Source organism: Fundulus heteroclitus, unplaced genomic scaffold (assembly GCF_011125445.2).
Source record: "Fundulus heteroclitus isolate FHET01 unplaced genomic scaffold, MU-UCD_Fhet_4.1 scaffold_99, whole genome shotgun sequence".
Taxonomy (NCBI): Eukaryota; Metazoa; Chordata; class Actinopteri; order Cyprinodontiformes; family Fundulidae; genus Fundulus; species Fundulus heteroclitus.
Window position 1 is genome coordinate 112,707 of NW_023397461.1, and position 17,970 is coordinate 130,676.

Consider the following 17,970-nt stretch of genomic DNA (forward strand, 5'->3'; position numbering starts at 1 on the left):
CTGGGAACGGCTTCACATTTCAGCCCTTTCTATAGAAATGTGTTCTTTCTGCTCCTACAGCCTTAGAATCTCTTCCTGAGACAAGCGGACCAAGCAACACCAGAACCTGTGGAGCTGGGCTGAAACAGAAATTCTGATCTAATAAATCTGGCAGAAGCTCCTTTATGAAGAGACATTGTCATTAAATTCCAACTTTAATCTACATCCTGGGTTTATTTATGGGAGACGGTAACACCAGTCTCCTTCCAGTTGGCTGAAACAAGTAGAAAACGGCTGTTAGCCCCTAGAACTACGTTCAGTTTATTCAATGTTTCAGCTGCAAAACGTTGCATTTAATCCTGCAGACGCTTCTGGCTGATCTCAGACCAGGTTTGATGTCTGAAGGTTCACTGTTGCAGGAAGTGATGGAGGAAAACCACCGCATAGTTCAAGCTGAGCAGATTTGACAGCAGCACAAAGCCAGAATGCTGTTTGTTGTTCATTTATAAAGTTGCATCTCAATTATGATGCTGCCATCACTTCCTGTTTGCGGTAAGGTGTATTGTGTCACTTCCTGTTGTCACAGTGAGAATTACAGTTTTGGTGTTCCAGACTCTCTCGCTTTTATCTTTAACCTCTTTGCTTTAACATCTGTTTTTAACACATAAGCACTTTTAAAACATTCTCTGTTGCTGCATTTCACGTTTGGGAACTCCTCGTGTTTCACACGGTTTGCTTTTCTCGGCGTGGTAAAAGGGCGCTAGCCTAGCTTTAGCCTAGCCTAGCTTTAGCCTAGCCTAGCTTTAGCTCCACAGTGGCTTCCCCCTTACTCTCTCCTCCGCTTATCTGTCTCTGTCTAAGTCTCCCCTTATCTCCTGCTCTCTGTGTCAGATGTTCAGTTATTCCTCTGCCTCCTTTAGTGATAATGCTACTTGTAATAAATGTAGTGTTTTTGTAGCTTTGGAGGTGAGGGTGTCAGAATTGGAGTCCCGGCTCCGTGCTATGGAAAGACCAGCTGATAGCCCCTTTGCTAGCGCGGAGCCACATAGAGTTACTTTATGTAGCAATCCTCCAGCAGCACCAGCCGGGTAACCAGGCCGGCTGGGTGACGGTTCGTAGGAAGCATAGCTCTAGATTTCAGCCCCCAGTTCACCACCAACCCGTCTGCGTTTCTGTGACCCTGATTATTGGGAGCTCAATAGTCAGAAACGTGGCACTAGAGACACCAGGGACCATAGTTAAATGCCTGCCAGGGGCCAGAACGGGCGACATAGAATCTTACCTGAAACTACTGGCTAAGGATAAGCGTAAATACAGTAAGATTGTTATTCACGCTGGCGGTAATGACACCCGATCACGCCGATCAGAGGTCACTAAAGTTGGTGTTGCTTCGGTGTGTGAGTTTGCTAAAACAATTTCGGACTCTGTAATTTTCTCTGGTCCCCTGCCTGATCTGACCAGTGATGACATGTTTAGCCGCATATCATCATTCAACCGCTGGTTGTCTAGGTGGTGTCCTGAAAACGACGTGGGCTACATTGATAACTGGAGAACTTTCTGGGGAAAACCTGGTCTGATCCGGAGAGACGGCATCCATCCTACTTTGGATGGTGCAGCTCTTCTTTCTAGGAATCTGGATGGATTTATTAGTTCTCCTAAATGCTGACAACCCAGGGTCCAGACCAGGAAGCAGAGCCGTAGTTTAACACACCTCTCTGCAGCTTCTGTACTGTTACCCACCCATTATCCTATTGAGACGGTGTCTTTCCCACGGCCAAAACTTAACAGATCAAAAACTGATCTAAAAGGAACAAATCATAAAAATCTAATAAAAATCAATATGGCTCACCTTGAAACAAAAAATACGTTTTTGGATGAGTTGTCAGACTTCTTATCTGATTTGGTGTTAAATACTGATAAGGTTATTATAGTGGGTGATTTTAACATTCATGTTGACACAGAATGTGATAACCTTAGCTTAGCCTTTAAAACTATCCTAGATTCAATCGGTTTTGCTCAAAATGTGCATAAACCGACACGCTCTTGGCTTCATACTTTAGACCTTGTGCTGACATATGGCATTGATTGTTAAGAATTAACAGTATTGCCTCACAGCCCTGTCCTATCTGATCATTCTTTAATAACCTTTGAGTTTAATCTAACTGAGTTCTCCACCCCCAAAAGAGGGTTCCATTATAGTAGATCTTTATCGGATAATTTAAACTTTAAAGAGTCTGTCCCCTTTTAATATTGCCAGTATTGCAGAAATACAGAAATAGACACCCCGTCTACTTTTAGGACTAATCATAAAACTTTCCATTGTGACAAAGCTTCTAGTCAGAGTGGCTCATGTTACCCTGAGCTACCTCTATAGTTATGCTGCTATAGGCTTAGGCTGCTGGAGGACATCAGGATCTATTTCTCTCACTCTGCTGAGTTCTCCTACTGTTCTCCAGTCTACTGTTCTCTAGTTTTGCATTGCATTGAAATGACTGTTATTTCAGCTTTTAACGTTTTGCTCTCTCTTTTTTCTTCATAGAAGGTACACCTGGTCTGACGTTCTGTTAACTGTGACATCATCAGGGGAGGCAGATCATCCTCTATTACCATCTACCATAGAAAGTACTCCTGGGTCAATGTGAGCTTCTGTGCTTTCTGTGTCTCTGCTCTGTCTTCTCTAACATAGAAAGTACTCCTTGGTCAATGTGAGCTTCTGAGCTTTCTGTGTCTCTGCTCTGTCTTCTCTAAGCCCCAGTGGGTGGAGGCAGATGAGCGTTCACACTGAGCCTGGTTCTGGTTCTGCTGGAGGTTCTCCTCCCTGTTAAAGGGGAGTTTTCCTCTCCACTGTCGCTTCATGCATGCTCAGTATAAGGGATTGCTGCAAAGCCATCAACAATGCAGACAACTGTCCACTGTGGCTCTACGCTCTTTCAGGAGGAGTGAAGAAGACTTGATGCAATCAACTGGGTTCCTTCAGATAAATGTTTTGACCAATGTGTATAATCTGATTGAATGTGACTTTGGAAAAAGCCTTGAGATGACATGTTTAATGAATTGGCGCTATATAAATAAAACATAATCATTTTTCAGGAATAGAATTCCTAATATTCTAAGAATCCACACAGGATCAGGTTTCAACATTTATTTCTGACTATTTAAATGGTAACTCACCCCCAAATCAACTATTTTGCCAATAAGCTGTTATCATGGTTGCCTTATAGTACTGTCTACATATCCTGGTCATTATTTTAAAAAATAAGTGCATATTTGTTGAAATCCTGCTAAAGTCGTTAGTACAGCGCTCTCTAGGGGTAAACGGTGGTCTTGCATTGCATCTCAAATGATCATTGCTCTCTGTTGATGTAATTCTGAACGTCGGTAGCGCTGCTGCTGAGGGTATAAAAGCAGCGCCATCTTGTGCCTCCACAGCAGCACTGCTGCACTTTTCAAACCCTCTAGTGACTTTATTTTATTTAAAAAAGCAACTAGAAACAAATCTACCAACATTTTATGTGTTATAGGTGAATTTACGTGAAAGCAACCGGGTTTCTGCCGTTAGTGTCTTGATGCAGCTGTGAGGCCGCGGTGAAGTTAGTCTGGGTTGGATATTGAAGCTCGGCAGAACCTCCTCCTGTTGTCGCGTATCCTCGCCCACTTTGGTGGAGTTTCCCACATTTGTCTGGGGGGATTTTGCTTTTACAGGAGGGTGAGTTACACTTTAATGACTACAGCTGCTGATTACAACACAAAGATTCTGTTTGTCTGAACATTAACACATTGCCTCAGACCAATGAATCGGGTTTTACTCCAGAATTCCAGACCTGCTGACCAGCAGCGACATGTTCTGGGCAGTATCTGCTCTCAGCCCTTGGTCTGGGCTCCTTTGGCATAAATTAGTGAATTAACGAAGGTTCTGTGGTCCCAGGTTCTGGAGTGGTTCAACCCAGGAACTGTGACAGCTGGATCCATCTCCTGGATCCGTCTGTTGTGGTTCTTGAAGCTCTGACTCCAGCTGGGGTCCACGCCTGATGGATCCCTGTGGCCAGAGCACCTTTTTGGGTCAATGACCATGTAGACCAGAACCAGGACAGATCCAAACATCTCAGGAGAAAACCCTTTTTATGGGTTACTGAATGTTTCCACCATGAATGAGTGTAAAACTGTCTGTTGTTGAATCAGTGACAGAACAGAAGCTTCTGATGAGGTTCTGAGAAGCAGCTGATGGACCAGGCTTCACTGAGCCAGAACCTGCATGGTACCGCATGTCTGTGGGCCCTCTATAAGCGCTCTAAACAAACACGGGTCCATTTGAATTGTTTTTATTGATACGTTGAGGTTTTTAAAATGACCAGCAGCTAATATCTAACTTGCTAAACTATTAAACTCAAGTCAAGCGAGTAGTTTCTAACGGGTCGGTCTTGAAACCCTGAAGGTCCTGAACTCTCCTCAGGGAGAGGCGGGCCGGGTCGTCTGTCCGTCACATCAGTCCATGTCTGACGGGGCCGTCTACAGCGCTATAAACACCTGCTGGTCCAGACTACCCATCAGCCCCTGCAGCTGCTTCCTGTTGGCCAGACGCCGCCTGTCCCTGCGCTGCAGAAGCTCCGTTTCAGCCTGAAGCAGCAGCTGAGCAGCCTGAGGCGCAGGGAGCTCGCCTGGGGCCGCGGCCCCGCCGTGGGGCCCCTCTGAGGGACGTCGGAGCCTCTGCTCAGCCTGCAGCCTGGCACGGCACACCTGATGAACGGAGGGAGCAGAGAGGCGAGAGGAGAGCGACGGAGGCAGGGAGGCCACGGCCCAATCAGCGTCGCCGCTCTTCACGTCCTGGGGAAGAACAGGAAGCACATCAGAACCACATCAGAACCACATCAGAACCACCGAGCTGGGAAAAGTATTCACCCCCTAAAAAGGCAGTAATAGAAGCGACCAGAAATAGAACAGAATAGTAAAAACTCTGCAGCTCCACAGCAGCAACGGACCGCTGAGGAATGGCGGGTCCCTGTGAAAGGCATCGTGTTTGTGTTGTTCTGATTTTCACCACTAGGTGGCCTTATTACTTATTATTCCTTAAGGTAACGAGAAACCGAAAGGCACGCGGCCAGGCGGGTTCCAGGTGAGTTTATAAAGCCAACAAACTGATTCCTCTGTTGAGCCGTTTCCACTGAATCGGTCCCTAAATCTATAACACAAGCCCCGACCTCAGCGCTCCCTAGAGGGGGAAAGATCCTATTAAATGTGAACTTTACGATCCGATTAGCTAACTTACTGGTGATTATAATATACTCACCAAGATCTTATCACTAGGGTTAAAATCTGATCAGACCGGCAGGCAGTCATTGCCTCATCAACGCCTCTATAACGTAAACTCTGAGCATTCGACTCATTCATCAGACGCTGATATCATTAGACGGCACAAAGAACAGCTTTGAAAACTTTTTGATATCTGCAGGTCCCCAAGCTGCAGTGAGGACCAATAATTATAATTCTTCATACTTCACCCTTCTAAGAGGAAAAACGGCGTCCTCTAGCACTGCGACCCTAACAGCAGGCGTGTTTTAATGTTTAAAGTATCGCATTAGGAAGGCTTGATGGAAACGACAAATTTAACTCACTACATTTCGCAAAAAAAAGCTTTTACACTGGCTTGAGGTGGTTCTTGACTTTTTTGAAAAACAGTAAAAGCACTAAAGAGAAGATGGAAACATTTGTTGACTCAGTTCAGCCTCATATGTTTTGGTCACATTAGCGCTTCGACACATTTACATATTCATGAAATGAGAGGATTGATCCAGAGCCTACCGGCTACATTGGGGGGGGGGGGGGGGGGTGCATACCAATATAGGATCTGGGTGCGTGACGTCATCTCATTCCTGCAGCTTGAAACAATAAAGTAAAGTCTAATTTGCCCTCATCTCTGCCCTGTTTATCTTATTTTATTATAATTTTTACCACACCTAGCAACAGGGTCAACCGCACCTCCTCACTAGAATAAAAGATCCAGTTGTGCTGAGGACCGAGCTGCCAGAGAGGAGTTTGGGCTGAACGCTGCTTTCCAGTGATGGTGGAGGGATGAGGAGACATGAGAAGGTTTAATCTGAAGAAGTCCAGTCAGACTGAAGAGCGACTATAATAATATTAAGGACCACTAAGAACAGGATCAACCTGAAATATATTTTTATTATTTTCAAACCATGAACCACGGCTGAAGAAAAAAAAAGAAAAAAAAAGGGAGGGGAGGGGGGGTTCTCTAAAGAAGGCGTTTCCCTCTTCCAGGCCTTTCTAGGCCGGTCCAATCACTAAACGGGGCGAAGATGGAAGAGAGCTGATTGGCTAGAAGCTAAAAAACGTGAAACGCCGTGGGTCACATGATACTTTGGCTAAAACACGGCGCAGCGTTCAGAAATTACATCTTCTACGCAGGTTAGCTCAGGTTAAACGTTTCAGATCAAAGCTGAAAGCTTTTTACAGCCAGCAGAGGACATCACGAGGACACCATGAGGACAACATGAGGACAACATTATGTCCTCATGAGGACAACATGAGGACATAATGAGGACATCATCAGGACATCATGGGGACACCATGAGGACACCGTGAGGACACCATGAGGACACCGTGAGGACACCATGAGGACACCGTGAGGACACCATGAGGTCACCATGAGGACATCATGAGGACATCATGAGGACATCATGAGGACAACATGAGGACACCACGAGGACACTGTGAGGACATCATACCTGCTGGGCCGGCCCCCTCAGCATCTCCTCCAGCCTCTGCTTCCCCTGGTGACATGCTCCCAAGCTGTGACTGACCCGCTGGGAGGACGTCCTGTCCCGGAGGTCGCAGAGACGGCGGTCAGCCACACTGTCCTGCAGACACACGTCATAATGAGCAGAGCAGGACAGCGGCGCTGAGTTCTGGGTGGATGCGACTCACCATCCAGGTCCAGAACACCTTCTCCACCTGTTTCCAGCTGACATACGCGTCAAGGAGCTCACAGAGCTGCTGGAGACTGAAGCAGTCCTGCAAAGACATGGTGGACAGCACCATGAACTGCAGCAGAGCTGAACATCACGTCTCACCAAGGAACCAAAGTCAGACCATTTCTGACCTCCACCACAAACTAAATCACCCTGACAGGCATTAAGAAATAACACATTTTAATTACATATAAAACTGCATCTTCACAAATCCTTTATTTCACTAATTCAGTTAAAAAAGGGGAACTAATATTTTCTATATTGATCATTTGTTACTTCAGGGCTGGACTATTGTAATTCTTTACTATCAGGAAGTCCACAGAATGCAGTTTGAAGCCTTCAGCTGATCCAGAATGCTGCAGGAATTAATTCCCACTGCTATGCTGACGACACTCAGCTCTACCTCCAGATCCCCCCCCCCCTGCCTACCTGACCCATCTCAGCTCCTGCCTGGAGCAGTTTAAGGCACCATGAGTTAAAGCCTCCTGCAGCTAAATGGCTCAAAAGAAGAGAACCTCTAAAAGTCTTCTTCATTCTGCGGCCACACCACCTCCCTCTGTTACTAACAGAGACCCGCAGAGGGTGGATGTTCTTAAGGAAGGACGTAAAACCGTCTGCCTGGTTCTTGGTTTTATCTGTTTGCCATCGTAGAACGGTGAGATTTGACATGAAAGTACATTACAATTAAAATGTATTATTGTTATTTATTATTATTAAGAGGAAAACTCTTCCTGCAGATGAGCAGCAGTTGTCCAACAGATCCAGCTCCAGACACGCAGCTCTGCAAGGTCAGGCACTGCTTTTCTTTCTAAATAGTTTTTAATTGGGGTTAGTTTTTAACTAACCCCAGAGAGCCTGAGTTTACGTACCTCTGTCAGAGCGGCAGAGCTTCGGCCAGCAGAGGGAGCTGCAGAGCAAACCTGGCTGCTAGAAAGGACCTGAGGGTAAAATCAGTTAAAAAATAAATCAATAAGCTGGTGTTCAAAGCACGTTTCATGTTGCATTTGCTTGTTTTTCTCCGTTATTCCCCAGCTGCATTTGCATAGATCAGACACAAATGCTCATCATTTTACTAATTCAATAGGAACCCTTCGCCACAGAGGGATTTATTCCAAGTCTGGCTTACAGCTCATGAAAACACAACATTCAGTCTCTCAGAAAGTTAGAAAATAACATCGGATCAATAAAAGCTTTTGGATTTTAGCCCAGAAATGAGTTTCTACTCTAGGTCCTCGGTCTCGGCTCCTGCTGCAGGGATTATTGCATTGACGACTCTTCTAATGTCTCAGGTTAACACGTTAGCAGCAGACGTCATGAGAAATTAGTTAAGCTAGTAAAGGCGCTTCCTGCTGTTCTAACAAGGAAGACATGGTGGATTCTCCATTGTGAGATCAATAAAGACTATCTTATCTTATCTTATTCTGACCAATCAGAGGACAGCAGCAGCTACGTCCTCCTGTGCTGCCATGTTGGTTCAGCTCTGGGCTGCTCCTGCTTTCATCACACCAGTATGTCCCGCCTTCAACCACAATACTGAAACGTGATTGGCCCGGACCGTTTTTGGTTCAGACACAAACGGTTGAAGCCGGAGCGGGACAAGATGGAAATACTGAAATAATTCATCCTGCAGGCCAGATTAGGTGCTTGTTTCTACAGTCATGCATATTACAGTTTTCTACATTATTCTGCAATTGTCTGCTGTTTTCTATTTTTTTTAACTTGAACATTGCATTTTTACATGATTTCAGCATTAAAGGCCGTTACGCTGAAATTAGACCATTAAGTCGGTACGACACGGATGTTTGAGAGCAACATAGAAAGGTCAGTAAAGCTCCTGAGCGTGCATCAGGCAGCTATAAACCTCCTGGTTTATAGCTGCCTGAGATTATTCTGTTGCATTTAATGGTACACGATTATATATTTTTTGTTACTCTTTGGCCCAGTATTTACAAAGTAATGCATTTATTCCTGTATGTATGGTGAATTATGGCAGGATCGGTCCTCCATAATACTGTGGTGTTGTTGTTCAGAAAAGGTAATTAAGAATCTGACCAAACCTGAATATAAAGATGTCTCTGCAGCTCCTGGACAGAGACTCCAAGTACACAACAACATGGATTTATGGGTTGGAAAAGTGGGTTTTGCGTGAAATATATTTTTATAGCTTTTGTATTTATAAAAAATTTAAACATCGAGCAAAGTTTTCAAACAGTTGTCCAGGTGTAACCTCTGGGCTAACTTTACCTATTAACTCTAACAAACGGGCATAAACCGCTTGAAAGCTCTGACATTTTGTTGCACGACACCTTTTGCTGCCTCCATAGGGAGGGTTGCTGGGCAGATTCCTGCAGAGGTTGGATAAAACTTCATGCTTGCTCAGTATGAGGGATTGCTGCAAAGCCATCAACAATGCAGACGACTGTCCACTGTGGCTCTACGCTCTTTCAGGAGGAGTGAATGCTGCTTGGAGAGACTTGATGCAACCTGCTGGTTTCCTTATATAGGAAATTTTTGACCAATCTGTATAATCTGATTGATTTGACTTTGGAAAGTGCCTCGAGATGACATGTTTCATGAATTGGCGCTATATAAATCATTGTTTATTGAATTGAATCTCCTTACCTCATGCAGCGCTCGTGTTCGCGCTCCTATGGTGGACAGCAGAGTCCGTCCCCGGTGTCTCAGATGACCCATCAGCCACTGCAGTCTCCTTAGCGAGGCAGCGTCCAGCTCCAGATCGGCTGAGACCTCTGGTTTCTCCTGAACATCAACATTCAGAGTTACCAGGATGCACCAGGACACGGTGGAAGGTCAGGGCTCACCCTTACAGGAGCAGAAGAAAGCAGCGTTTGGTCCAGCTGCTCCACCCGGCCTGCCAGCAGCGTCTCCAGGACTCCTTTAGCCAGCAGCCAGCCGAGCGCCAGGAGGAGGTCTCTGCTGCAGAAGCTGCCTGCATCAGCGCCGTAGATCCAGTCAGCGTGGTAGCCGCTCTGCCACAGGCCTGCAGCCACCAGCTTCCTCAGCTCTGAGAGGAAAACACAAAGTTCAGAAGACCCGCCCGACTTCCTGTTACCTCTGAGCAGGAACCAGGTGTTCTGCAGGTTCTTTAACGGCTGAAGCAGAAAGTAAAGGAACTATTTCACCTGAACCTCCACCTGATTGATTAAAGTCAAAATGCTGCTCATGTGTCTGTTGCTGCAAGATCTCTACAGATGGAGGATGATGGGAGTTCCTGGCTTTGACACAAAGAAATAAAACGGCCTGATTCTTCAGCGTTTGACCTGCTGGACGTGGATCAGAACCCATCCAGAAAAAAACGCCATTCTCTGGGTTAAAGGGGTCCCAGGGAAGAGATCAGAGGTCCTGTCTGCACTCTGCACCTCTTCATTAGATCATTAACCAAAACCAGGCCTGCTCCATGAAAAAGTCCCTTTGACTTTAAATCTCTCTCCCTAATTTAAGGCAAAGCAACATAAAAGTCGGCGAAGGACTCAGACGCTGACGTTGGTGTCTTCTACCCGATCCTTCGGCTCCTGTCCTGCCACACGCCTGACTAAAATGGCTGCTGCTGAGGAGGCGACAGGTGTGCTGAATCTGCCACACAGGTACATCATGAAGGACCCGGGCCCTGAGGACCAGCTGGGGGCGAAGAGCGGACTGACCTCCCCTCAGCTGAGAGCTGGTCTCAGAGGAAATGATCCCCGACATGTGAAGGATGCTGGACAGAAGCTGCCAGAAAGGATCCCCCTGGAGAACAAGCAGCAGAGACAGTTTACAGTTTAGAAAGGGCGCACTCACCACTTCTGTTCATATCCAGCTCATTTCAATACAACCTGATCAGATCAGACACCTGGAACCCAACACAGTCCGTTTGTTCAGGTTTAACGGACGGCTGCAGCCGACTTTAACACTAATCATTATTTGTTGTTGATCTCCATCATCCCTTCAGTGAAAATATTATGACCCACCTGTTCTTTCTACACTTTACCTTTGAACGCCTCGTTATCGCCTCTTGTCACCACTCTCTTTTATTAGCTTTAGAAATCATCCTCCATAAAATATTCTTTTTAAATTTAACTGACTTAGTTTTAATATTTCTATCAAAGTAGGGTTTTTTTAACCTTCAAGCTTTTAACGTTGAAAAGATTTTAGACTGTAATGTAAAAAAAGAGGAGCAGTCAGGCTTGTTCTCTTTAATCAGCCAATATTTCCAGCAACAATATTAAAAACGAGCTAATTATTCATTTCCAAATAAACCATGGCTCTAGTCACACATTAAAGTTATATAAAATGTTACTTTATTCTGAACCATTAATCTTAGTGATGAATGAACACTGAAATAAACCCAATAACTCATCACATCACAGCCAGAAGCCACATAACGGCCATTTCCCAGCTAAGCCATATCTGGATAAACTAAGCAGATATTTGGGCTTTACAGCCTCATTGTCACCTAAAATCAATATAAAAGTTCATTTTGCATCAAAGAAAGTGTAATTTTCCAAACTTTACCGACTTTAGTGCCTTCTTCATTCATCCTGCATGGAGCTGCAGCCATGTGAGGGGTCATGTGACAGAGGTGCTCTTTGCTCACCTGGGAACTGACGCTTTTCTGCCCTCTGCTGCCGCCGCAGTGAACTGCATGTGATTTAAACGACCACTGAAGGTGAAACTTTGAGACCGCAGCAACGTTTAGAAATGTTTAACGATGCATCGGCGCAGGAATCTTTGCGACATTGTCGACTAATCGTTGCAGCCCTTATTACAGAGGCAGGAAACATATTTCAGAGGTAAGCACATTGCAGTGGAATAGTAGCAGTAGGTCAGATATACAAGACAATTTGACTACAGACTTCAATATTAACAGTTAAGGCAGGGGTGTCAAACATACGGCCGTACAATTCCCAACAATTTAGTCCGCCCTGGTGGATAAATGCATTATCATTATTAAACAATGATTTTTTTTCCCCCCAGTGTTCTGTCTGGCAATGTGGCAATAAGAATTGTTGTCTTAATGCCAAAAAGAGCTCATCAGATTTGACTTTCACAAGTGGAGCAGTACGGCTTTTGCCACAGTGCTCCGCTTGATTTATGAATGTGAATAGTTTTATTATGATTCATGATATCTCAAATGATATGGACACTACAATGGGAAAGTAGGAGAGGAAAGGAAGAACAAGAAGAAAAAAGAAAAGGTGAAAGAAAGAGGAGATAAAAGGAAGATAATGATAAATGCAGTTCCTATATTGTCCACGAGGGGCGCTGTGTTTTAATCAGCAGATGGCAGCACTGAGATTCAGATGTGGAAAATTGATTTTAAATCATTTCTTAATTTTATCTGTTTGATGTAATTTGTCATGTAGGACAGTGTTTTTAAGTTCCAAAAAATGTGAATAAATGTTTTTCAACATTGTATAATCACTGTGATCAGTTCTTATGCATAATGCACACATAAATGTTTATGAGTAAAAGGATTGTTGAAATTGCACATTCTTTTCTTAAAACTGCTGAGGTTATTCATAATATATTGTGTAAAAGTGAAATTAATTTAACATAAAAATCAACAAGTCCACTTTTATTAGTTCTATTTAATCTTGCAGTGAGTTTACTCGTGTGGCCCTCTTGAGATCAGATTAAGCTGAATGCGGCCCCTAAACCAAAATGAGTGTGACACCCCTGAGTTAAGGTAACTGCATGAAGGGACCACATGCATGTGAGCACAACATTCCTCCTGGGAGCCAGGCTAACGAGGAGCTTAACGATTCTCCATGTGAGGGGCGACCAGTTCCAGGTGAATCTACAGGTGAGTCTAAGCTCTAAGGAGGCCTGCAGGTCTAAAAAACTGAAACTCCTCACTACTCCAGACATTTTGGACTGAGAAAGCTTCCTGGATGGAAGAGAAACGTCTTCAGCTTCAGAACAGAAGTCCAGTTGTTTTATTTTTTACCTTTTTTTGGACTGATCATGACCTGATGGCTGAGAATCTTCACCACCATGAACACACAGACCCTCAAAACCTTCCTGTGACCCCACAGACACTTCAAGAGAGCCCTGCACAAGAATTACAATGTGTTTGAACTGTTGCTTTAAATAGAAACCTTGAAGGTTTGCTGTTAAATATTGTTCTGATTTAGTCTTCGCAGCTAAAAGAAGTTGGTGGGAAGAGTTGAGGCTGGATTTATAATCTTACTGAGGCCTCGTCTCCACGAAGTCCAGATCAGGAGTGCCTGCAGAGGCATTTTGTCATTTAGTGCGTCCACATGGATGCGGTGTTCTGGGAGACCGTAAACAATACTTTAGCGGATACATTTCAAACGGCGGTTTCATTTTTCCATGTATACACGTGAGCTGCTAACCTGACGACGTCTTGAGTTACAGAGGGAGGCAAAGCCTGAGGAAAGCTGCGGCTCACTAACCTGACTCTCCAGATGGATTTCAGAGGCAGAGCTCCACGCATCCATCTGGAGGAGTAGGCCATAGATATTCATATTAAAGGATATCTATGGAGTAGGCTACTTCAGAAGGAGGGGCTTACCAGAAGTCCTTGCATATGATTGGCGGCGTCACAGCGCCACCAACGGGCCATTAATACTCACTACAGCCTTTTCAGGCCTGCTGCCTCCCCTTATATCCAACATCATCAATAAGCACAGAATTTAGGTTTCTACAATGAAATCCTTTTTTAAAACAGCGTAACATCATGACATTGTTATGTTTTTTAATTATTTGTTAAAATAGCTTACGATATTGCATTAATCGTATTTTACATACGTAAAAATGCACATTTTGGCACTTAAGAGCTTCCATAGATCCATAAAGGCGCTAACTTTCTTTCCTCGGCTGATTAAAGCTCTGGGTTTTCACTACATATCCCAGAAAGCATCTCTCCGCTTCACTAACGAGTCACCGGAGACCGGTGCCGGCGGAACCGAGTTGGATCAGAACCGTTTCCGCCTTGAGCCCACCTCGGGTCTTCCTCCGAACTTGGCCCGTCGGAAAGCCTCCGGCGCCGGGACAGGGTCCAGACCGAGGGCCGCCAGCAGCCTGCAGAGCGCCCCGATGACCCGCTTCACCTCCACACCGGCCGCCGCCTTGCTGCGCTGCATGTCAGCCTCCGGGCAGCAGCCGCACGCTAGCGCCGGCTCCACGGAACCATCCGGACCGTTTGGCGTTCAGATGGCCAACTTTCAGCCACAGAGGTACCGCGGAAGTGGAAACAACAACAACAATGACTAAAGTTTGATTCGACCAATCAGAGACCTGACTCAGCTTCGGGTGGGCGGGCCGTTTGAGTCACCGTCCAATGAAAAGCTAGAAGAAAGGCGGTGAACTTAAAAATGGAGGATCTGACCCAGAGATAACGAGCCTCCAAGCAAGCTGGCCTGGACCTTTCAAAATAAAAGCGACATGTTTAACGTTTATTAACTGGAGTCAGCTATCATTCTTACCCCTCTGTTCTAAAAAAACATTATGTCCTCCTGTGAAAATGAATATATGAGAAAGATTTTAATGTTTCTTTTTATTTTAGTGAATGTTTTACATGGATAATTGGATGCTCCTTATTTCAGAATGCCCATTTATTTGACCTAAGTTTCCATGCTTATTAAAACTGCGTTTCTAGTGAATACGATAATTTTATGATGACAATAAAACACCTCCAGATGTTGCTCACCAAAGGTCATCAAGATCTGATGTGGAATTTCAAAATTAAAGCCTCTCAAAATCTCTCTTTCTGGTCACTTTTCTCTAAGTTGTTACATTTCTAAATTAAACTGAATCAAACTAATATTATCAAGTAAATGTTGCTTTTATTAAACATGGATTTTAAGCTTTATGATTTCACAGACTGATTCTACTTCTAATACTCAACATTTTCCACTTGAAACCAAACACTTTGTCATCTGATGTGATGTGGGATTTCAGCTTTTAACTTTTTGTTCTCTCTCTTTTATCTTCATAGTAGGTACACCTGGTCTGGCGTTCTGTTAACTGTGACATCATCAGGGGAGGCAGATCATCCTCTATTACCATCTAACATAGAAAGTACTCCTGGGTCCATGTGAGCTTCTGAGCTTTCTGTGTCTCTGCTCTGTCTTCTCTAACATAGAAAGTACTCCTGGGTCAATGTGAGCTTCTGAGCTTTCTGTGTCTCTGCTCTGTCTTCTCTAACATAGAAAGTACTCCTGGGTCAATGTGAGCTTCTGAGCTTTCTGTGTCTCTGCTCTGTCTCCTCTAACATAGAAAGTACTCCTGGGTCAATGTGAGCTTCTGAGCTTTCTGTGTCTCTGCTCTGTCTTCTCTAACATAGAAAGTACTCCTGGGTCAGTGTGAGCTTCTGTGCTTTCTGTGTCTCTGCTCTGTCTTCTCTAAGCCCCAGTGGGTGGAGGCAGATGAGCGTTCACACTGAGCCTGGTTCTGGTTCTGCTGGAGGTTCTCCTCCCTGTTAAAGGGGAGTTTTCCTCTCCACTGTCGCTTCATGCATGCTCAGTATGAGGGATTGCTGCAAAGCCATCAGCAATGCAGACGACTCTCCCTGTAGCTCTACGCTTCTCCAGGAATGAATGCTGCTTGGAGAGACTTTGAAGCAATCAACTGATTCTCTTATATAGGACATTTTTGACCAATCTGTATAATGTGATTGATTCTGAATTTGTAAAGGGCCTCGAGATGACATGTTTCATAAATTGGCGCTATATAAATAAAATTGAATTGAATCTGATGTGATGTGGGATTTCAAAATAAAGCTTATGGCAAAATTTATTTTTTATCATTTCAATCTTTTCTATAAGTAGATGCCTGATTTTAAAGAACCGGGGTATTCAGCACAATTGTGTTTGAACAGTGACAATAATCACAATGTTGTTTTCTATTAACATCAGGTTAATAAAGTTAATTTGTGATTGAAAATAACAGCTTTATCAACATCTTATTTGATCAAATTTGCGCATCAATTCAATAATCTGGTTAAAATCTAAACTTCTCAAATGTTAATAGAAAACAATTTGTCTGAATTCTATAAATTTGGATTTAGTTGGAACAATAAAAAAAAGGAATGTTCATTGTCCCAAAAACTGCAAAATTAACTACATCTCTTAGGAACGCAGTCTTCACCGCTGAATGGTCATTAAAAACACAGAAGACGCTTCCAGATGTTCACCTGTGTCTTTTCACAGTCATGAGTGCTCATGTTAAGCCACTGTACACAGTACCACCTCTGACACGACTCACACTGGATCTATGGAAAACAAAACAGCTGGACTGTCACGTAGCCGGCCTTTAGCGGCTGGAGTACGTGAGGGGTGGAAGGAGAGATGCAGAGGCAGGAAATGGTGTGGTCCACAATTTTTAATTATTAGAATGCCTATTTACAAAGTGCACATACCAAAAAATGCAAGTGCAATGGCGGTTGGGAAAGCAGTGTGTCTTCTCCAGCAGCAGAACTGCAAGTGACTGAAAGAGGCGCCTTAAATACTGTCTCACTAACTGGCTAAAACCACTAAAACTCTCCCAACAGTTTACATGTTAAGATAAGTACATAAAACCATCTAAAACCCTCCATAGACCATAACCACAACCATAAACCATGTAAAACCCCAGGCTATATACATAAAATCCTAAACCAAAGATAAATGGAAACCCCATAAAGCACTAACAGCTCAACATGGCTCCCCTATGCGTTTCCCTGCCTTGGTCCAACCCAGAACCTTCTCTAGGCACTTGTTTCTGCGTGGGCCTTTTTTAGGTGACGGACCTGGACACAAGGTGTACAAACACAAAACAGATTTCACTAAAACACAAACACTAAGGGCTAAACGGTAATATTGCACAAATATTGACTTTATTAGTAATTTCGGTCACCCATCTTCTCCAGGGCCAAACCACTCTATTAAAGTGCTGCAGCGCCACTGGATTGAAAACCAGGAAAAAAAGACAATAATCAATAAACACTGATGCAATCAGCCGTGTGCGATTATTTCTGAAATGTGCAAAAATGCTTCCTTAAAGTGTTGCGTGCTAGCTAAAGTGCTAAATATGCAAGTTACAGTGTTCAAGTGAAAAGTTTAAGGTGTTAATTCTCAGATGTAACAAACGGTTTGTTTCATGGACAAAAACACTTTTGTACATTAATGCACTGTTTAACTCACCCAGGTTGTCGGTGAAAGTCCTGGTGGCTTTGAAAACGAGCAGTTAGCACAGTTGCTATTTGGGTCAAAAACTAGAAAACAGGGTGATATGAAGCTACAAACCTTCTAGACTGGTTGAAATTCTAGCATCTTTTACATTCTGTGTGCTTCACACACATTTAGTGAAGTCAACATTTAATGAAGTCATTTAGCAATGTGACAGAAATCCATTTTTAGAAGCATTCATCAAGAAGTTGCTTTGCTGGGCATGGTTAGTCATCTTTGAAATCATTTACACAATTACTGTGACTGTCATGGTTTTCAGGTGACGAGTCCACATGCAGATACGATCGGGAGGCAAAACACAGTTTTAAGATGTTTATTATAAGAAACAGGCAGATCTAAGGACGGGACTACGGGTGAGTCGGCTGGGTCAGAACGTCAAGGCTGGCGAGTCTGTAAGAAAGAGGAAGTCAGAAACTCTGAAAGTTGAACCAGGGGAATAGCTAGAAGTGCGCTGCTTACCATTTAGCCGGGCGGACCTAACCGGGAAGAAGTAGCGTCGGGAATACTCTATGATTCTACTCAGCTGGAGTTAGGCGGCTGGTGGCTGAGGACGGCTGATGTAACTGGCGAGGGATCCTGAGCGAACCTCGTCGGCAACGGTTGACAGATGGATTGACCAGAGTGAATGCAGAACCAGCAGGAACCGGGGGAGGGGAAACTCAGGCCTCGCTGGGTAACATCCAGGAAGTATGAGGGGAGCGCCAGAGCAAAATCTGAGCAGGCGGTTCTGCTGGTCTGTTTCTTCGGAACGAGACGTCAAGACGGGTGAGTGCATCCAAGCACAAAAATCTGAGGCAAACAGAGATCCAAAAATTAGTCAA

The 17,970-nt window shown here is 44.2% G+C and overlaps 1 protein-coding gene across 2 annotated transcripts; it reads right to left on the bottom strand.

Moving 5' to 3' along the window:
• Nucleotides 1-4,282: 4,282 nt before the first annotated feature.
• On the bottom strand, nucleotides 4,283-14,207 carry tedc1 (tubulin epsilon and delta complex 1). Of its 2 annotated transcripts, none has more exons than XM_012852138.3 (8): nucleotides 13,925-14,207; nucleotides 10,622-10,706; nucleotides 9,788-9,984; nucleotides 9,582-9,719; nucleotides 7,829-7,897; nucleotides 6,916-7,002; nucleotides 6,717-6,848; nucleotides 4,283-4,800 (listed from the first exon to the last, which is right to left on the bottom strand). In XM_012852138.3, exons 1-8 carry the CDS (start codon nucleotides 14,063-14,065, stop codon nucleotides 4,486-4,488), a joined length of 1,164 nt encoding a protein of 387 aa, XP_012707592.2. In that variant the 5' UTR covers nucleotides 14,066-14,207; the 3' UTR covers nucleotides 4,283-4,485. The 2 variants fall into 2 exon arrangements, with proteins under 2 accessions (XP_012707592.2, XP_021166048.2); XM_021310373.2 differs by lacking the exon at nucleotides 13,925-14,207 and adding an exon at nucleotides 13,376-13,892.
• Nucleotides 14,208-17,970: the final 3,763 nt, after the last annotated feature.

What these genes read in the sequence shown, in the direction of transcription:
- tedc1 (XM_012852138.3), bottom strand. Translation starts at nt 14,065, where the DNA reads ATGCAGCGCAGCAAGGCGGCGGCCGGTGTGGAGGTGAAGCGGGTCATC. An exon ending in CGCTGCTTTCTTCTGCTCCT is followed by an intron (nt 9,720 to 9,787) that starts GTAAGGGTGAGC and finishes GTTGATGTTCAG; the next exon opens with GAGAAACCAGAGGTCTCAGC. An exon ending in GAACACGAGCGCTGCATGAG is followed by an intron (nt 7,898 to 9,581) that starts GTAAGGAGATTC and finishes TTTTACCCTCAG; the next exon opens with GTCCTTTCTAGCAGCCAGGT.